Genomic DNA, 23435 nt, shown 5'->3' on the forward strand with positions numbered 1-23435 from the left:
ATTATTATTCAATCAATCTGATATTGCAGAGATTTTGCAGTGATTAGTTTGATATAAAAAAAGACAGGTGAAATAAATTCATTGTTAAATACATTTTAAAAATGCCATTGAGTATGCATGAATTATCATTGCAATAATACAAAATTTCAAGAAAATTGGCTTTACAGAATGGAGGCAAAATCATTTCAATGCCTGAATTTAATAAACAGATACATCAACTGAAATAAAATCATAAAAGAAGGTATATGGCAAAACAAGAGATACTTCATCCTTCTCCAGATCAAAAAATTCCTTTTTGAAATGAACTCCAATTTATTTGTTAAAAATTAAATTTGAAACGCTGATGAAAATTTTAACTTAATCAATCCCAGCGTAAAGTAAAATGAAAAATTTAATGTTATTTTAAAACCTAAGATATGCTTCTGTAATAATTTTTTCCACATTATTTTGTTTGCATGTGATATATATATATATATAATTGCAAAAGAATTTGCAACTGATATTTATACAATAAAATGAGAAAAGAATATCATGCGAAATCTCACAGTCAATAACTTGTAATGCAAATTTATGTTCTGTCTGTTCTTCAGATTCTACTGATGTGTACATTTATTTGTAAGCAAAAATGTAGTAAAGAATAAACGACATAATTAAAAAGAAATGAACACCTAAATATGCAATCCTTGGAGAACGGAAGAGGGAAAATACAATGTTATATAAATACTAATAAAATTAAGGAAATCAACTATTAAGATATAAAATAAAGAAGTTTATATGTAATCTATCCAATAAATATGCAAACTGATATTATAAACACTGCATTTTACAAAATTAAGATACATTAATGTTATTCTCTTCAAAATACTCCTTATTTGTAGCAGTACACTTATCTCATCTCAGGTGGCCCTTGTTAAAAACAACGCTGGAAGTCTTCAGAAGTCAGGCTGTTCACGTACCTTGTTCTTTCACATTTTATCATCTCCGCATCAACCATAATTCATCACCAGAGATGATCCTTTCAAAGAAACTGAAAGTCCGTATAGAGTATTTCCAGTCAATACAGCATTCGGTCATTCCCAGCTCTTGTCAGGTGTTAATAACAGGACAATTTTTGTCCACAATGTTCTCAACTCCAAATGTTTTCTTAAAATCATGTGGAAGATGATTTTCCTGAATTTAGTTGATTAGCAATCATCTGGACAGTTAATCGACAATTGGAAAACACAGAAGCCTGCATACATTATCTTCATAACAGAAGGTCAACAGTCATCCTGGCCTTGCTTAATCCTTGAAGTCTTCACAGCTCTCACTGAAATGCTTGATCTACTTGAAGAGAACTGTTTTTTTAGTGGGTTATTTTCACAAACAGCCCTCAACATTTCGTGAATTTAATGAGAGCTTTTTCGAAGTTTCACTCAAAATTTGATGTTGATTTGTTGTTCCATTTGTTCATTAATATTATTGTCGACAAAAACAAAAAACGGACACCACACACCCACACACAGTTAAAAATACACTCCATATCTTTTACTCAGAACACTATATGAGGTAATTTTCCACAGAACTATTTAAAGCATCTTTGTCCCAGTAAATAAAACAGAGTAATATAATGCATACTACAGTGTTTTTGTCCTGTAGTGCAACACTGATATAGGTATTGACAGAGTATATACTCCATAAAATGATTATGCTAAATTTATCACACTAACGAACACAGTAATGTTTACATGTAATTTCTGTCTTGAACTTTTTTGGCATCCAAGAATTAGCTAAATGCAAAATGCTTTAGTAACACTTAAGAGAAAAAATGTCACAAATTGTCAAATGTAATTTATATTTGTTAAATCAAAAAAGATTTCATAATGTTGATGCTTATTGAAGATTAAATCTTTAAATAATACAGTTTGTGATGAGAGGGGATCGTTTAGATTAATAAAAGTGTCAAAGTCTGGCAATCTATAACTGTTGTCCAATCCACAAGCACTAATTTTTTTTTTTTTTTTTTTCTATAGTTTACTTTACAAAAAGAATCCAACAAAACAGACAGAATTACAAACATGTTAATCTACTGTGCAAGTCATGGATAAGAACTTTGATCCATAACAGACTTGAAATATTTAAGATCATGGGAAGGTAAACATTATATGCATATTGTGCTGCATGTGCCCAAATCCTTGTATAATTTAAGGATCAACTTTAGTTATTTATTGGCATAGAAAGTTTTTTTAATACTACTTTTATTCACATTTTAAATTTATTTTGCAACATTTTAAAAATCATATGCATAAAAATCTTAAAATACAATTCAAAATGGACAGCAAATTTTGCAAGAAAAATATATGCTTAAATAAAATTCAAAACTATCTTCACAATATTATTAAATTTATAGTAAAAATGCAGTTGATAATATATATTAAAGCATACCAGTTCTTTAATGAAAGGAGCTGTCATAGCTCCTATTCTTCCCATCATGAGGCTTGTTCCAGAACCTACTGTGCGAACTACTGTGGGGAATATTTCAGCAGCGTGAATGGCTAAAATAATAAATGCACCACTTATACACAACTTCCCAATCATAGCAGCAGTAAGTCGAAGCCACAAGTAATCTAAAACAATAAAATCATAAATATATTTTAAAATACTTAAAAAGTTTACCATTTAAAAAAGTGTCATTCCTTGAGCAGGCTAAGCTATTATAATTAAATGATAAAAAGAGTTACATTCAATTGTAGTATTGAAAAATACTTGGCACATGCACAAAAAAGAAATATATTCAAGCCAATAATTAACAATTTGTATATTTTAATATTTGAGAATGCTTAATGAACACATCTGTACAGAAACAACTCAACTTCTCATCCTGCCATAATAAAACTGTGCCAATAAAATCAACATGAACTGCCCCATAAAAAAAGAAAAGAAAATATAACATTTATTAAAATTATGCAGTGCTGCATTCATTCACTGTACTGTTTTACATTTTTCTTTCTTTACCATTTTTATTACATAATTTTTAATTTATTTGCATAATTCAACTAAAATTCTGACTTCAGGACATAACCACAAGGTTACGTTAGGGTATTAGTATATGGAAACATGCAAAGTAGATAGTTACAAGGAGAGATGTCTATAGGACAGGGGTTCTCACCAGAGGGGAATCTCTGCCTAAGGGAATAGAGGTCAACCTTTTATTTGCATGCTAAGTACTAAATTTATGAATATAAAAACTACTTTTGTTCAAGTTTAGGTATTTATCAACATTTTCTATACTTTTGGTTATTTAATTTATAAAACACATTAAAATAATCTAAATTTAAATATATTTATATTTTTCAAGTCTTTGGGGAAAAAAAGGGGGGGGATGATTAACTAGCAATAGTGAAAGGGATGAATGGGGTTAAAAAAAAGGTTGACAACCACTGCTACAGGAAGACTTTCTAAAGGAAACTGGCTCATATTCACATTACAAATGGGAAAACCTTTATTACTTACATAGTTTATAGAACAAGCAACTAATATACAATAAGAAAGTAATAAAAAAGGTACTGAAGTTAATAACCAAGTGTTACGTTTATACATCTTATTTATATATCCTTTTGATAATATAAAACTTCTAATAATGGTATATACTGTGTTAAATAAGTTAAATTTTAAACCAAGTTTTTCAGAAACTGACTGTTGAGGGTTTTATAAACAGTGTAATTATTAATTTTTTGCTTTCTAAAGGAAAAAAAAAATGTGCTAAAAGTAAACTCACAGGTGTTAAAGAATATAATAGTTTTGTATCTTAATTAAGTAATGCTTAATGGGTAATAATTCAAATTTAATGTAAAAATTAGAAGTGAAAAATTGCAAACAAAACTAAAAAAACTCATCAATTTTTCTTTTCTTCTTCTTTTTTTTTTTTAATTTCTATATCACATAATTAAAAAATAAGAATAATACACACAGTACTTACCAGATGGCACCATAAAAAAACATGCAATGCCCCCAATGACATCAAAAATTAAAAATGATGGTTTCCTTCGCAAGTATCTGATAAAAATCATACAAAGGAAATAGGCAGGTAATTCTACAGCTGACCCAATGAAAAAATTCAAAAAAGGATTTCCACCTAAATTGGTTTGTCCTAAGGAAAGTCCATAGAAGACAAAGGCAACAGAAAAGCTGGGAAAAAAAATAAGTTTTCATACAATTACACAAACTGACATCTGAAAAATTCTAAATACTCCAAATACATATTAAATTTTAAAAAAATTACAAAGTACATATATGGAAGTGTGAAAACTAAAGGCAAATGAGTTACAGCTGCAATAAATGGAAATATACAGAATGAAGAAAATAAAAGATTAACGAAACTGAACTGAAAGACAATTTTTTTACATGATATATTAAAATAAAAATTTCTCTTAATACATATTTAATATTTTGAATACTGGAAACCAATATGCACAATCTAAGGCAAATGAGTTTCAGAACAAAATGAAAAGATACAGTATTTTAGCATAATTCCTATTAGCATACTAGGAAGTTATTACAAAAAAAAAAAAAAAAAAAAAAAAAAAAAAAAAAATCAATAAATAACACAAAATTTACAAAATACTTTTCTGATCTATTCATAAACTAATATTTGGAATAAAACTCAGAGCTACTACAAACTTAAAATATCTGATACACATAATCATATCTTTTGACACTTATGAAACTTTTAAACTTTAGCTTATTAATGTATTTTCAGCACTCACGATAATTTTTTCAAGTACTTTAACATGAGGATTGGCAATGCAGTGCCCACAAACCAATTTTAAAATGTTCAAAAGTATCCAAGTTCTAAATTTTAGATATTAAAAATTTTATGTATAAGGACAATACAATCTCACAATTATAATGAAAAAATTTAGTAAAAATTTTCATTTATCTTCACCATTTTAAAAATTTTACAAATTGGAAAATTAAACTTTTGACAAAAGATGAATTTTAGCAGTATCTAAATAGCACTACATGACGAGAGAAATCAATTTTCAACTGCTAAAAACATTTGATTCCATATACATTGAACTATTTTCTGTTCCCATCAACCTTGTACACACTGTTCAACCACGATATGCTACGATTTACATCCATATCCTCTGTTCGTATGTCGTTTCATGAATCTGCATTTTGAGTTGAAAACAGAGTACACATTCTTCTCTTCAAATTGAAAGATACAGGAAAGTTATAGATAAAATTCCTTTTGAAATGGTTGAATAAAATAAAATTAAGAAAATAATTTTATTTCAACTAATTGTTGTAGGTCAACAAATTATTTCGGTTGCACATCAACAACAGTTTAGTTTTTATTTTTTCCTTGGCTAACAACATCTATCAACAGCATGCTATAAATAATAGTAAATTTTTTTTTTCAAATTAGTTTTTGCAATAATGAAACAAATTGTTACAACATTACAACTTTTATAATCCACATAAATTAATTCTGTTTTGATATAATTAATATCATAAATTAACTCTATTTTGATATAATTATACATTTACTTTTTATTTAATATTTATTTTCATTATTACTGCACCTGCCCCCCAGTCTTTACCAAACTCTTGCACTTCTGAAATATACCTTTCTGCTGACCCCTACGTTAACATGTTAAGTGAAAAGTCTGTTTTGTCTTCCTTCACGTTTAGTCAATTATATCTGATTTCACCAATACGCTGACAGCCAGAAATCCATACAGAATTTGATAGAAAAATTCAATTAAAAAAATTTTGTTACATCAATCAAAAGTGACTCCGACGAGACTGCTCTCTCTTGTGTATGTGCATCATTCTTTTTATTTTATGCCTTTCTTTGCGAGTTTGCCCTATTTTTGGATTAATGTGCGTCTCTTTAGGATTAATGCATGTTTTTACATACTAATATGTCTTCTTCACCGAGTAATATGGAATCTGATAGTGCTGAATTTTCCTCGCTCTGAAAGGACTGTGAAAATGGCGACGTTAAGCCTACCTTGTGGGCTCACGCCTCATGCTCGATACTCAATTATTTATGCAGCGATATTCATTCTTTTATTACAAACAGCGGTGTGAATATTAGTGATTTTATTTCTGAACTGGGAAGTTTAGATTTAGATGATTCAGAAAATGTGGAAAATATTATGTCCATGGATATTTCGAAGCTTACTCTCTTCGATACTATGCATGTTGACAATCTTGTCATGTGTTTGAAACAGTGTATCTCTCTTCTAATTGAAAAAGGTCATGGGAATGTCAAACTAGCTCGCCGTACCCATAATGAGGCTTCTAACTCAGCCGTGGCAGATTACATATATCAAGCACTCCTAAAGGATATGGAACTTTACAAGTAATACAACTATGGAACTTGTATTACATCACTTCAAGGCAAGTGCAATATTTTGTTAAACAGTAGAAAAGTTTGCCAGTTGTTAAATTGTTGTTATTATCAAACATAAAAATGATAATTCTGACATTAGTGATGGTCATGATGTTAATTTTCAAAAGCCCACTAAGACTGTTAAAGCCAGTAAATCTTAAATCCACATAAATTAATTCTGTTCGATTAGATTTCAAAATAGGTTTGCAAAGTTAAATGTAGATTCTGATGCTGATATTGTAGATTCTGATGCTGTATGTATTAATGCTGCTATTGTATCTAATTTTGTTGCTGATGATACTAATGTTCCCTCAAGTACTATAACTCTAATATTAATGACAAAATGGGCAAGATACCACCCATAATGGTCAAACTCTGGCAGGGAATTAATTTGTATGATTTTTTCAAAGCCCTAGCTAACACACTACCAGAGTGCAGTTCTCTAGCTGCCTGAACAGTCAATTTCCGAAGGTTGAACTACATACTGAAAATGATCATAGAATCCTGAGGCAATACTTCTTAGATAACTCAATAGAACATTTTGTTGTTAACCCATGCCACCGCCCAAAAAAAAGTTAAGGTACTTATTCATGGAACTGCCCTTTGACTCAGATAATAATATCATTAAAGACTCTCTTACCGAATAAAATTGTGCAGTTAACCAAATACAAAATGAAGGCACGCACCCATGCCACTATTTCAAGCACAGCTTATTCCTGAAGGAGAAATTGACATATATAATTTAACTCATCTCATGTTATTTGGTATTAAAGTTGAAAAACATGTCTCCAAAACCCAGGTCTCCCAATGCCACAAGTGTCAGAAATGACACCATTCTTCTGAGAATTGTCATGTTGCACCATGGTGTGTTAAATGTGCAGGCCATCATCGAACTGGTAATTGTGGCCATCAGGGACACCTGGATACCCCCCAGTACATGAAATGCCCAAGCCCTCACATGGCCTCCTATAGGGGTTGTCCTAAGTTCCTGAACATCTGAGCCAACGCAACCTGAATGAAAAGTATTGTGCAGGCACTGGTGGCTGCCACAGTTCTCAATCTGTTAAGAAGAAATGAATGTCATACCAGTTTTAAAAACCATTTAAAAATGTTTCTTAGACTGGCACAAAAGTAAATGATACACTTACATATTTTGTTTATGTAACAAAGCCAATTTTTTACCAATATATATATTTAAATTAAATTAAACAAACAAAGAGGATTCAATACCATTAATGCTACAGATCATAATACTTAACAGATGAAATTTTTTAAAAATTAACAAAACTTACTATGATATATATACAAAAATTGTATTCTTCCGTAAATTTGATGTTTTGAAAAGATCGATCACACTAGGGTTCTTTTTCCTTTCCTCCTGAAAGTAACAAATACTTTAGTTTTAAAATGTTTTAAAACACAGTATGCAGTTTTATGCATTTGAAATATGCAATAAAATATACAATTACCCTTTCAATACGCTCTTTAAGCTGCTTCATAGCACCAGGCATATTGTGTACTTCTAATTTATTTGTTTTAGCTGCTGTGATCATGATTTTTTCAGCACGTTCATATTTTCCTTGTGTCATCAACCATCGAGGAGATTCAGGCATAAAACTAAACCAGAAGACAAAAATCAACTACACAAAACCTGATTTGAAAAAAATAGCTTCATACAAAAAAAAAAAAAAAAAAAACTTCTTTGGTACTTATGTATTACCTCATTGACCACTGTTGACTACCACTGAACCATGAAAGTTGACAGAGATCCTACCAAAGTTGTGCCAATCATTCCGATGAAATGACGAAGAAACTTTACCTTCTTTATTTAATAAAGAATTAGTATTTGATCTACTTTGTTTTTGTACTTCATATAAAGGCTTTCATCAATTTCCACTATTTTATTTGATTCTCTGATTTAATCAGAAGCTCTTTTTAGAACATTGTGAGTATAAACTTCCCGTAAGTCATTTTTCCAACCCCTTATTGTTTTGTTCGACATACGCAGCTGAATTTATCATGTTGATTCAAACATACTTTTTTTGATAAAAGGAACCTATAGCTTTGAAAATAATCTACTACTTGCTGTTCTGTAAAAGACAGGTCCCAAATTTTAATCATAACAATACAGCAATAACAGTTAATTTATATCCTTATTGATAAAAATACAATATCTATTGGGAATCAATTGGGGTTATATCAAATGAAAGTGCAGATGTTACAAGTGCGTTGTTACTTCACGCCAATCCACAACTGATGTTAACTCATGCTGCTTGGTGCTAGTTTCATGGTCGACAAAATAACACATAAGTACCGCTTTTCCCCCACTATTTCAGTCGAAAGATTCATGCTTACATAATCAATTTGATTTTGCAGTGCAAAATTCATATATCTACACATAAATTTTTTTCCCTTTCTTCTAAACAAACACTAACATATTAATCAAAGAAATCTATAACTTACAATTTTAAAAGCATTAATATCATTAACTTTCTCAATTTAACAGCATGAAAGCAAAAATTAACTATACAGCTAGAATGCGCTTATGTAAAACTCCTAAAATTTCATGAACTATTTTATTTAATTTATGAAGACAGGTTAAAGATTCTCATTCTTTATAATTTCTTAATTAAATTAATATGCTATAAACAAAAACTTTTCACACTGTATTTGTCGAATCAATCATGCAAAGCACATAAGGGCTTATATTTTTTTTTTTCTTAAAATAAATATTCAGAATATTTTTTCAAAAATCCTAAAACAATCACTGACAAGTGCACAAGTATTAGCAGAATGTTAAAATAAAATAATTCCTTCTGTGTTTTCAAGATGCAAACAAGACCTTTCCATACTGAGAATAACCAAACTATTTGTTTAATATTCTCTCTGTACACATATATAGTACATACATATACATTAAACTCTTTTTGTATAAAATCAAAATTATTTATCAGTCACTTTAACAAATTATGCACATACACATTGTGTTTTAAGATAAAGATGAGTCCAGCTTTAATTTTATTTTCCTTCCGATTCATTTTAACCAAAATATTTTTTATTAATATGGTAACTTGAGTTTGCTTTGTATTTAAATAATTTCATTGTTATTAATTAGAAAGAATACCGAAAGTATTATTACTTTTTTACTCCAAGTACTTACCCTCATAACAAAGAATTACTTTCCATTCTTTCTTATAGAAGAGATCCTGCTCCATACTCTTTTCGATGAAGTGTAGCAAATGCCACAATTTGCTACCACTGCCTTTATTAATTACATATACACAAAATATACTAAATGTTAGACAGTTACCAAAGTAATTATGATTACTAAACCTAGAATTATGCACCTCCACCTTAACAAAATACTCAACCAAACAGCACAGTTCAACAAAATATAATTTTTTATCCTCTCTACATCTAATAAATTTTATTTCAAATACACCTTTATACAATTTAATTTATATTATAGCTTTTTATGTATATTATTTATAATATTCTCCCCACATTAAAAAGTAATTTAAACATGTACCTACTAGTAATTGTGTGTCCAAAGTCTCTCTATTTTTAATTCTCAACAAAAGTACCCACAATCTCTGTACCACATTATGATACAATGGTTAGTGTAATAATAACTTGCAGAAAAATAGTTTCAGAAATTATACAAAAGTTGTGTTATCTTAATAGATATCACACATATACATACAATAAAAATTGCATTATGTTTCAAAATTATATAGCACTACAGCTGCTAACCTTAAACTATGAAAAATCAGGAACTTTCAGGACATGTTTGTGTTGTGCGATGATGCCGCTGCAAAATAATCCAATCTGACATTTTTTTTTTATAAAGCATGATTGAGGTTATTGAACTATATATAATATGATTCTGGTATAAATTATATTACTATTTAATTAAACAGCCTAACTTTTTTGGCTAATTTCATATTGTAATTTTCTTCCACTTTTATATTGAGGAAATAGAGAAGAAAAGCTTTTACTTATCAAAACACAAAAAAATATGATGAAAATAAAATTTATGATTAATATAGCTACTGTTACACAGATAAACATAGCAACATACCATCTATAAAACATTCAACAAATGTATGCAGTAGATAAAGATAATTCAGATCTAATAAAATTTAAGAAAAATTATACCAAAAATCTACAGGTTTAGAGGAATGCATTTTGCACAATTTAAGTTTTAGATATTCAATAAATTTCCTTTATTGCTAGGAAACATTTTCTTTAGCAAATATTAGAAATAAAAAATAAGGAGATTTGGTTATCTATTCGGAGATGGAAAGGTAAACCAAGACAGATGGCAGTTATGTAACACCTATTTTATTAAAGTAATGTATGTACATTATACAAAGTAATGTACATTATACACATGAAAACCACAAGATAAAATGAAATATTCAAAGCAAAATTTAAGGAGATTTGGTTATCTATTAGGAGAAGGTAAATCAAGACAGATGGCAGTTATGTAACACCTACTTTATTAAAGTAATGTATGTACATTATACAAAGTAATGTACATTATACACATGAAAACCACAAGATAAAATGAAATATTCAAAGCAAAATTTAAAACTATAATGAAAAGTCGTTAATTCGGACACCCATAATCCGGAATGATCTATAATCCGGACCTCAAAGCTAAAAACTTTCTGCGCATGCGCCGCATTGTTACATGTTCATAGGCGTTTACGCGTGCGCGTAAGACCTTTACAATGCGCATATGCGTGTGCGCAAGCGCAGAATACATTTTCGCGTGCGCGTTTTATGTATAACGGACGGCATAAGCTAAAATTATCTAATTATCTATTTCAGTTAATGTTGATGATTGCGTTGTTCCTTAATCTTCGAACTGGATCCGTCTTATTTTTTGCAGACTGTAAGAGCAATTTTATAAAAGTAAACTTGAACTTTCGATTATGTCAAATAGAATTTCCGATGCTGGAGCTCCCAAAGGATCTACAAAACGAAAGTATGTTTCGATGTCCATCAAACAAAAAGTGGAATTGCTGCAAAAAATGGATAAAGACACGAAGAAGGTGACAGAGAGGTTAGTTAAAACGAAAAAATTTCGATTGACAAGTTAGTCGGTATTCTCGGCACAGCAATTACAGGACTTGAACAGCGGAACTTTGTAACTGAACAAGAAATTATGTCTGTTTATAGAATTAAAGAGAAAGTATTATCACATAAAACGAAGCAACTTAAACAACTTACATTGAAAGAAATGTTTAATAAACTAAACAAATAAATATTAAGCTTTTTTTTTTTTTTGTAAATTTTGATACCCTTTAGATCATAATTGTTCTTTATTTCATAAATTACGGTTTCATATTTTTAATTTTAGAATTTCTGCATGCCATCTTATGAGATTTAAACTGATTATCTATAATTAAAAAAAATCGATAATCCGGAATCGCCAAAGTCCTGATGAGACCGGATTAACGACTTTTGACTGTACTAGACGTTTGCTTTTGTAATTGGGAAGGGCAAGTTACTGTAACAAGTTACTGAAAATGTTGAGTTTGATGGAAGAAGGGACAGGTTATTCACAACTTATAATACTTCATTCAACACCTAAATCAGAGATTCCCAATCCATTTTCTTCTATTGACCGTTTTTAAAGGAATGGTTTTCTTTAATGAATCCTTTACAGTTTTCTCTAAAATATACAGTCTGCAACATAATCATAATACAAATAATTGCATAAAAATAACTTACAGATAAAAATTAGATAAAGAATATAAACAAAAGTTTTGAAAAAGTACTTTAGTAGATTTATGTTTAATTATGTTTTGCATTATTATTTTGAATTTTACAAACAAAGTTTTCAGACCATGTTTGGCATATTAATGCAATTTTTTTTAATATTTGGATAAAACTGCTTAAGTTAACTCTTAAGTCACCTTGTTAAAAAATACTCCCCCTGTTTCTGACTTTTCATTTCAGTGTTGCACACTTCATATCTTTTTTACTGTGTGTTTTTGCATTCAAGCATTTTATTTTTTATTTTGTACTTATTGCATAAAAAATTTATATATTTAAAAAATATCATTGATTTTTAACATATATTAAATAATTTTAGTGTATTTTGCTCCTAACATTTGTTTTATATGATTTCTTCCTTACTACATGATAGTGCAGGAGGTTTCTATCAATGAACAATTAATTATCAATTTTATTAATAATTTTTTTCATAATCAATGGGATCTTGATTATGCTGATCAATGGTTGGCATATATTTGGCTACTGAATGCTTGAATATCATTGACCCCCTTTAAAATTTCATCAACCTCATTAGAAACCCAAGCTGAATTTATAGCTATTATATTAACACCCTTTGCCCTGTCATTAAAGTACCCAATTTTATTTCCACTAAAATGCTAATTTGTTTTTCCCCTTTCTGTTTGACATTTTCACTGGCACAGACAACACAATACCTGTAAGTCTGGGTATAAACTGAGAAACTCTACACAGGATGAACTGAAAGTTCAACTTACAATTGAGCACAGCCATAAAACTGGTAACAACTATCAAGAGAAAAGAATATGAGCCATCATCAACAACAGCTAGCTTATTTTCTTCAGCCACTTTGTTATTGGAAGAATGGACTAGATTAGAATTTCCACGAAAAGAACAAAACTTGTCACCAAATTTATTACATAGGTTCCAAGAAATAATGTCACAAAAGGAAAGATATAAAAACTGCAAAACTAGAATACCATAATAATGAATAAATCAGGAAAACATGCAGATATTCACATGCATAAATAAGTACTATAATAATAATACAATAACTAAAATGTATTTATGCTACTTGCAATTGTACCGACGTAAGAAATAATTACAATATAATTATCTCTAAACCACTATTTTATTTCAATGATGATGTTCTACATGACCAGGAGAAACCATATAGCAATTAAAACGTGATGTCGAGAAGTCAGTCGAGTTTGCAGGACTCTACTTAATTTACCACTTCATGACTGCAATCACTTAGGAAAATAACACATATTTTTGAGAAACTAAACACATGTGACTCAACTGTCATCCACTGTGCAAAAATAAAAAATTACAAAAAATAATTAAAAATAGCTTAAATTATTTAAAAACAAATGAATATATGCTTAGATTAAAAAAAGAGGCATTTATGGATTATTCAATATAGATACAATTAATTGTCATTTAATGTTTAACAAAAAATAAATTTTTGATAGCAAAGCTTTTTTTGCTCGAAAATATAAAATGTTGAATTTGTAATCATGAATAAATTAACATAACATATTGGTAAAGGCCTGTCATCTGGACCAGTTCCTTTTAAATTCTATATAAAGATGAACTTTTCCACAAAAAAAATGTTAATTTTGCATACACTGGCTAATTAGAGCCATTTAAATCAAACTAAAGCTTTCAATAATTAAATCTTTTTAATATGTGAATAAGTTATGAATATAAAAATAAATTATTGGCTAGATGAACACAGATTTACAAATACAAAATTCCCAAATAAAATACTTTTTTGGGGGGAGGGGTTAAAATTTCCAAATTTGCATTCATTTCATAGCTTGAAAATTAACAGCATTTATTAATCAGAGATAAATTACATAATGCAGAACAATCTGAATATATATTTTATATTATCTGCATTTAATCTGAATATATATTCCATATTATATTTTGATATTCCTTTTTTGTCTCATGGACCTGATTTAGTATTCTATATTTACCCATTCTAAAATTTTAAATCTGGCCTGTCATTCACAAAAGATAAAACCCTCAATTAAAATTGCAGAATAATAAAATAAAACTTACTATAAAATTTTCTTAAATTGTATTTTAATATAATATTTACTCTTATACATAGAATTAAAGAAAAACATTATAAGAATTTATCACAAAATTTTAGACACTTATGCTATTTGCTAACAGAAGCCTTGAACCATTTTTGTGTTTGTTGGTGCTAAACAAAATAAAAAGACAAATTTAAGTTTAAAAAAGAAAACTAATAACTTTTTTAATTCAAAATAAATTACATAAAGCTTGCTATATGAGAATATAATTTTAAAAAAAACCTTAAAAATGTAAAATCCTTACCACCAATAACTAAGTAAAATGGAAGACACAGCAGCACTAGCTAACTGCTGATAGACCCAATCCCTAATCAAGTAGGCCATCCCCGGCAGTAAAAGTAAACCAAAGGCCCAGCCAAATGAAAAAGCAAAAGTCACTCTAGTTCTATACACTGGCCCCAGAACTTCCATTACTGTAAAAATACAGAATTATCACTACGTACAAAATAGCAGTTTGAATTATAGGTAATATGATGAACATAAAGAAAAATGCTTCATAAAGAAAAAAATCTTGGCTTCATATAAAGATATAAATGATTCAAGCTGCAAATTATGAAAGGAAAAAAAATATGTAAAAGAAAGTAAAAGTGTTAGGTATACAATTCTGTTCCTTCAGTTAACTGGTCGCAAAGAATTCTGATGGAAAGAAATTGTTTATATTTAAATCACTGAATACTAAAATTGAAAAAATAATTAATTACAATCCACACTATGCTCTACAGGAAAAAATAAATTCTCAGAATTATTTCCATTTCGGCTTTTTCAATATTAAATTACCCACAGGAAAACTACATAAAACATTATATATCACAGTATACATTTATAAAATTCTGATAAAACTGGATTTTGGTCTTCCATGCCAAGATGTTCTCTGAAAGGTAAAGATACCCATAACTCCATTTTGTATAACAATATTACAAAATATATTAAAATTTATTTATTGCTGTTTACTGAAAATGAGAAAAAATTAATTATAAATCCCATTAAAACCTAGGAAAAATCACAATCTTAAAATTAGAGCCATTATTCTATTTCAAAAGTTGTGTTACACCATAAGATGAAAAATTAATGGCAATAAACACTCAAAGCCGAAAATTAAAAGCCAAAAATAACACACAGTTAACTTCTCAGACTGCAGTAAAGATTACCTAATCTTTTACTTGAACCACAGGGTTTTAAAAATGCAGAAAGCATCATGTTGCCAAAATTTATTCTTTAAAATAATATTTGCTGGAAGTATATCACTGTTTTATTTTATTTATTCTATTTTCTGAGAACAATTAAGTCCATCTTCCTTCTCTTGCTACCATTGAAATTAAAAGAATCAATTGAAGAAATACAATATTAAACTTTAAGCATAAATGCAAAAGAACAAATCAAAGAAATTTAGTATATTTTAACTGGTTAATAATATTTTCCCTTCAACATATTCACCTTTTTCGTCAAAAAGCTTTAAGACTCTTTTCAAGTAATTAAATCAAATTAAAAAGGAGCTTTAAGGATAGCTAAAGCTTAAATTAAAATACAGCTATCGCATTTACTGAATAAACAAAATCAAACAGACTGTATTGCAGATTAATAATTTTGCTGAGCTTACACTGATAAAGAAATTAAGTTTTGTAATGTTTTTGAATAAAATGTAAGGAATATTATATATGTGTGTGTGTTATAACGAATTAAATTTATAATTAGAGTAAAAATTGAAAGCAAACATCAGCATTTTCATCAAGTCATTGTAAACGGAGAACCTTGTATATGGAATTAGCGTTTGAAATTAATATTTCAGTAAATATCATCTGTAATAGCTGAAGTTTCTGTATTTGAGATATTAATACATGCTAAATATCTGAAGTGGAATATGAACAAATTTTATAATTTTGAGCATGAAAAGCTTTATTAAAAAGAAATATTTGATAAAAATACACAGAAAAATATGTAAAATTGTTAAAACCACAAACAAATAATTGATATGAGCTATTACTTATATATGTAATGTTTTCATATTTTATTAAAGGTACTTTGCTATTAAAAGCAGCTAATATATGAATAAAAAGAAAAGCATCGGTTAAAAAGAAGCATTTTACACCATATTAAAAAATTATACAAAAAATAATAGTCATTTTTATACTACAGTGTTATTCTTCATCACGCAACTGATCTAGAATTTCCATGATTATAGAATAAAGTTCTTATATGCTTTTACATTTATACATCAATATTAAATTGTTACAATTTCTTTAAGCATTACTACTTACAAATGGATAACCATACATATTAAAATATGAATGCAATTTGAATAACTGTTTGGAAAAATTAAACATTCTAATTTTTTTTTCCTTTGAATAATGCGATTAATACAAAAACTTCAATTACATATTTAAGTGAATTAATTTATTATGCATTCTCAGAATATTCAAACATAAACACCTCTTAATTTGGAAAATCTTAAACTTTTTTAAATAAAAATTAGTGTATATATTTTCTTATTACTCAATATAAATACGTAATAATAAATTGTTAAAAAGGAAGCCAAAAATAAACATGTTTTTTAATACTGGATAATAAATACACTTCCTTTCAAACAATACTTTTTTCCCATATTATATCATTTTAAATCAATTAATAAGAATAAAATACTAAGGCAACTCTCATCTCATAATTGCTATAAATTTTAGAAAAGAATTACTTGTATGCAACTACCTATGCTACTGCCAATATTGAATAAATACCTAGTTTTACTTCATCAGTAATAAAACATTGCATCGCAAAAAATGAAATACAGAGGGTATTTGCACATTTTTGTAATGATTTTGCAAAGATTTATATATAAACAAACCTTAGAATTTTATTTTCTAACATGTGCAGTCTGATAGCCCTTTTGTTGAATTTGATTTCCAAGATAAAAGTTTTTTTCTTAAAACATCAAGGCTGATTTTATTCCATTCCTCCTTCACAATCTTCCAGAGTCCATCCAATGTTTTGGGGTTCCGCTTATAAACAGCTTGTTTTAAAAGTCCAGATGCACAGTAATCCTTAGGAGACAAATCAAGGGACTTGGATGAGATGCATTTAAAGGAAACACTTTCAATTCTGGTTTCATTTCTCAGTCAATCAGTTAGAATCAGGTATACAGAGATAAGTTTTTTTCAAAAATAGAGCAGTAGATTTAGAGGTATGGCTTGAAGCCTTATCCCAATGGAACTAGAAACAGTGAAGATTGTTTGGATAAAGAGATGGAATTTCTTCTTTAAAAATAGGTGTTAAAACATATTTCTGATAGTAATCCAAATATATATATATATATCAATCAAATATATATCATATCCTAACATATCAAGTCTTTTTCTCTTTCTCGCTAGTAAATCAATCTTTTTCTATTGCAATCAGATAAGTATATACAAGCCTCATCAATTTTAACTATATATTTCTATTTTTCACCTGCCAAATAATTTTCTTGCATCAATCTGCACATAGTGTCACACTGAGAAAATTTGTTTTGGGATTAGGCGATGAATATCATGTTTTTTGTTTTAATTAGCTTTAAATCAGATTTTATAGCTTTAAATCAGATTTTATAATTTTGTTCACAGTTCCTACAAAGATATTTAAAGATTTTCCCATAACTGTTTGGGCCCTGGATTTTCCTTTAAAGCATGGGATCCAACTTTAGATTTAATAATGTACTGTATGTACTTTTGTTGGGTATGCACTTTTTGTCTTTTTCCCAGTCAGATATAAATTTTAACATTTCTTTTCTTTCATATTATGTCACTTATTTTACATGTAGAAATATTAAAAACATGCTTTTCACATTTTTTTAAAAATAACTGAATAAGAGTATTTCTCTTTGGACAGCGCAAAAATATAGCCTTTGATCCATTGTTTATTTTTCAGCAATATAAAAAAAAAAAAAAAAAAATTAATGCTGTAGAGGATAATTGAACCTTATTCCAATTTGATGCCAGTCAAGTTCATATTTTAAAATTGATATTTAAATTCAATTATTAAAAATTATAAAATTGTTACAAAAATGTATGAACACCCTCTGTTACTAGAAAAACTAGAACTCCTTTTACATCATATATATATATATTATTTTTTTGAAATTTGATTTTATTTCCTCTACATCAAAATGAACATAAAATTAAAACTTTAAATGATAAAAATAAATTTAAAAAATTGACTTAGGTGCTGTAAAAAGAATATACTTACACAAACAAAATGATGTATTTTGAGTACCAGCAACACCAAGAGCAAGGAAAAACCTGGCAATACTAAAGAAAGTGTATGTGGGAGCAAAGGCAGTGATTATACTAGCCACTAGCATCAGAGTTACAGAAAGATTCAAAATTATTTGTCTACCATATCTGTAAGAAATCAAATATATCTAAAATTATTTCATATTTACCATGTGTTAACTTCACAAATATTTCATAAGTAAATGCTATAAACTCTAACATTAAACTATTGAAACTGAACAAAAGAATCAGGTATACAGAGATAAGTTTATCTAGACAGAGAACACAATAATGATAAGTTTTTTCCCAACACAGCATATATTAACTTGTTTGCTGCCCGACATGTGAAAGAACACCATCTCCCACAGACCAACAGCCTATTTTTATAAAGAAATACCCAGTGTTGTAGCTGGAAGGGGAGCAGTCTGCCTCAGGTGGGAAATTTTTAATGATGTTATTTTTTTTCCATAAAACATTATTTTATAGAGGTTAGTCAGGTGGATCACTAAGACAGATCGATAGAATCTGGACAGAAATCTATGCTAAGCACAAGGTTGTTGCTTTGCTACCTTTAGATATTTCAGAGTTTTATTTCCATTATTCCTTGGGAAAACAAAACAGGAACATGGAAAGATAGTCCTTTTGAATTTTTGCAGTTTATTCTAAAGTGCAATCTCCTAAACCAAGTTTCAAATATCGTAGTATTAGTGTAAATTTTTTCCTCCATTGCTGTAAGTATTCTATTTGAGAAAAGCATTTTGTAAATAAAAGTGCTTTTAAGAAGCCTTTAAGAACTACAAATGTATATTTTGCATTTAAGAAATTACTGTCTACATAATAGCAAGTGCAATCATAGATCTCCATGATGTCATCAATGGTTTTACGAACAAAAAAACAAGCAATTTAATTTTAAAATATTGGAATTAAGCCTTTCTTTAAAAAAAAAAAAAAAAAAAAAAAAACTATAGCATTTTAATTTATTTCCTTACTAGTTTTTTTGACATTTTTTGCAGTTATTTGTATATCAAGAGAGGCAGCACATTCAGAGACCGTCTCAGGCAGTGGTAATACCCAAAACAAATTCCAATATGAGAATCTGGAGTTGTTTTACTCATATTTCAGACACATATTCACTCATATTCAAGTCCATGAATGGTTCATTTTCTTGATAGGAGAGTCTGTCTGATATATAGGTAAATTTTAATAGACTATGCATCCTACATGAGTCTCAGTGTTTCATTAAATTTGACAAGGAAAAACATATTTGAAGAGGGAAAAAAAATCTTATAACAAAGATAAACATTTACCAAAAAAGGAACATAGAACACTTTACTAACAATTATAATGCAAAACTTGTGGAATGATATTATGGTATATAACAAAACATGGATCTTATCAATATGCAACAATGGTCATACGTACATTGCTATGTAAATGTAAATATAATCTATAAATAGTAATGTAAATACAATCTGTAAGTCAGGACCTCAGACCAGGCGTCACAGATACGAGTCTCAGCATCTTATGATGAATTTAATACCAGCACACTTCACCAACAAATTATAAAGAGACACCACACCTATACCACATTACCATGTAAATGAGTCAATCTGTTGGAAGAAACTGTATGGCCCATATATAAGCCACACTTAAAAATTCATACAGTGAATTCAAGTTAAAAGAGACATAAACAGTTCATTTATATCATACTTGATCATATTTTTTCAAAGGTTTTGCTTTCTCCAAATTCAAGAATTCTTAAATTAGTAATTTAATGTGCCATATATTTCTGTATATAAGACAAGAATATTTGGAACTTTTTCTAAAGCTAAATTATGGGGATTGGCTTATATACAGATCCGCTAAACTTGTAAAAAACATAGGAATTTTTTCGCTTAATTGAGTGTATTACTTAAGTATAATCCTTTATTAAGTATTAGTAATCCTTTATTAAGTAATAAATCATTAACAATCATGCTTTTTTCTTTCACTTATATTCAAGTATATGAAAAAATTAGTTTTAAATTAAATGAATTATTCGTTTCATGAAAATTGTTTTATTTTCGAAATTTTTTCTAAAAGATGGTTTGTTACATCACTGCCAAAACAAAAGATATGTTCGTGAAATTTGTGCCCAGATTTCTACCCTACTGAACTTCTTTTTTATTTACGTAGAAATGCCAAGCAGCCACACTATTGTTAGAATTTTCAGCAAACATAATCATGTGTTGTTTTAAATTTGCCATTACGAACTTCTCTTCCCGCTGATCTTTCAGGCAAGAACTAAAAAGGCACAGAAAATCATACTAGCACAGACACCACAGATCATATACAAGACAACAAAAGAATGGGATTAATGTGATAGCTTCACAGATAGGATTACTAGATTTAAAACTACCGTTGTTGGCAACTGAATTTTACTTTATAGCAATTTGATTGGAAAATATCCTTATTATTTTATCTGCTTAGCAACATTTTTACCTCATAATGAAATGTTAAAATATCACAAGAATTTTTTCCTCCATTTTGGCTTAAATATGGATTTTGAATATTGAGTAAACTTTTTAAGAAAAAATATATGCTTGACTTATTCACAGATCAGCTTATATTCAGAAAAGTACAGCATTTCTTCAGATTTAAGCTTCCTTTTTTAGGAACTCAAAAATTTCTAATTTCTTCAACAAAATGTTTATTTATAAAAGACCTGTTTCATAGAAAAAGAGATTGAGTAAAAAGAAAAAGAAATCCATGTATATTTTTTCAATATACTTTGAAGAGTATATTGAAAAAATATACATTACAGAGCTACTGAAAAATATTTAAAAAAAAATTAAGTATTTATATTTAAATCGCTTACAATTTTTGTTAAATGCTTTTCAACGCATTCAAATAGTTTATATACTTACTGGAGTGATCATATGTTCACCCATAAAACTTCAAAAAAAAATTTTTTTTTTCTTGTTTAACATTAATATAGGTTTTAAACTAGAGGGTGCGTTTTTTATCATTTCCAAATTCTACAACCATACGCAATATATTTCTGCCATAGAATTTTCTTTTAATTATCTTCCTATCATCTAAATCAAAATCAAAATCTCACAGATGTGATAAAACTCTTTAATTATCTGAAACAGTACAAATACCATATTCTCTCATGTATAGGCAGGCAGGCCTAATCAACATCAGTAGGTCAGTCAGATTGCTCTACTTCTTGAATGTCATAGTCCTTGGTTCTGACCTTTCAGACCAAATCTTCACAGTGTCATACGACGTAACATTAGTACCTAAAGCTGTACACATGATTTGGTGACATTCTGTAGCTGACTCTTTGCAACAAAACTGGATATAAATGATGGTTCTAATCTAGTAGCATGATAGTTCCATTTCAGACACTTGTACTTAACGATAACGATACATTTTATAAATTTCACAACCAGCAACTCTTTTTCTTTTCAAATGCCAAAAATTGTTTGATAAAATATGATTAAACACACCAACACAACTGTTTGCACAGATGATATTTGTGGTGGTGGGAAACTTTCGTTAAAACCCAATATATACCAGGTAACAAGGAATATCTTGACCAGATAAATGCAGTCATGCCATTTGGAGTTAAATGTGTTTAAGAAATAAACACAGACATTGTGTATGAAAATTGATAATTTTGATTACCCATGTTTTTTTATTACTCATGACCTGTTTGCCTAGCATTAGCCAAAGATAATCGAGAATATTGCACACTGTAGTTACATTTACCAGATGTTCCTGTTCATTCTAAAAGGACAAAACAAATTCAGAGGTTAAACACAAATTAAAAAGCATACTATTTAAATCTACATATAACTATAAAGAAAAAGTGAAATATCAGTTTCTGATGCTCTCAGATTAAGTGATGAGCACTGATATGCTGATGGTTGTAAAATGTTTTGATCAATACAAAGTTTTACAAAAACTGATCATATTCACAGACACTTATAGAATTTTTATTCTAGAAAACAGTGGAGGCTTCAGGCATTGGCATACAGCCAACTTGTAACATTATTACTATATTTTTTTAAAAAAATTAAACTATGTTTATGACTATTGATCATAATACAAAAAATAAAAAAACTGCATGTGTATATTATTAACTTTTTTAGCATTTGAAAACTTATAAATTACTTGTATGAAAATGCTTTTGGCATAAATTAAAGAATTTTTCATAATGGTAAAGCACAAAGAAATATCACTGAATGACATTAATACATTCAATGCCATCTATGAGAATATTCACAATTGACAAAATGAGATTACTTTTTAGCCAGGGCCGGACCATAGCATAGACAAATAAGACAAATGTCTAGGGCCTAACTTTTGGGGGAGGGTCCAGTCAAACCCCCCACTTTGAAAAAATGTAAAAATAAAATAAAGGTTTCCTTTTATTATATAAAATAAATAAAAATTTATCCATATACTCAATTCAAATGTAATCTAAATCTACAAATATCCTTTTCTATCAAGATGTACTGATATAAACGGTCCACTGTAGATGAACAACATTTTACTGATTAGCTGATCTATAGGTGGGCGTAACATGTGATATTGGGAATGTTCTGGATAATGTGCAAAAGGTCTAGTAAAAACATTAAGCATAGCAAAAGAAGAGAGAGAAACGATTTTTGGCTCTAAATATTAAATTTCTGGAAGTGATTAGCTAGTTGAAGTAGATTTTTATATCATAAATTGTATAAATATTTTATATAAAATGAATTATCATCATGCTTCCTGTGCCGGAAAAAAGGACGAGTAAGAAGGAAATGCAGGAAGAAACAGATAAACAAAAAGTGCTCTGTTTAAGTATGTTGTTAATATTAAAACTGATAATACTGATGTGGAAGTTCAGTCTGAAGCAAAGATTACAGAAAAAGGATTTGGGGAATATTCTGGAAACCAGGAACCTGTAGA

At 28.6% G+C, this 23435-nt stretch overlaps 1 protein-coding gene across 3 annotated transcripts in view; it reads right to left on the minus strand.

The window, feature by feature from the left end:
- The window catches only part of LOC118201804 (organic cation transporter protein-like), a 49859-nt gene that overhangs the window by 12832 nt on the left and 13592 nt on the right, over window positions 1–23435 (minus strand). For 2 of the 3 annotated variants that reach the window (XM_035373955.2, XM_035373957.2), the window contains 6 exons: window positions 18466–18620; window positions 14498–14666; window positions 7852–7999; window positions 7675–7760; window positions 3959–4167; window positions 2425–2606 (listed from right to left, as the gene is read on the minus strand). In XM_035373955.2, coding sequence (XP_035229846.1) covers window positions 2425–2606; window positions 3959–4167; window positions 7675–7760; window positions 7852–7999; window positions 14498–14666; window positions 18466–18620 — 949 coding nt within the window. The remainder of the gene's footprint in view (window positions 1–2424; window positions 2607–3958; window positions 4168–7674; window positions 7761–7851; window positions 8000–14497; window positions 14667–18465; window positions 18621–23435) is intronic. The other variant, XM_035373956.2, reaches the window with a different exon arrangement.

The sequence above is a fragment of the Stegodyphus dumicola genome, chromosome 10 (genome assembly GCF_044657685.1).
Source record: "Stegodyphus dumicola isolate Sdum_Otavi_A_Nest chromosome 10, ASM4465768v1".
NCBI lineage: Eukaryota > Metazoa > Arthropoda > Arachnida > Araneae > Eresidae > Stegodyphus > Stegodyphus dumicola.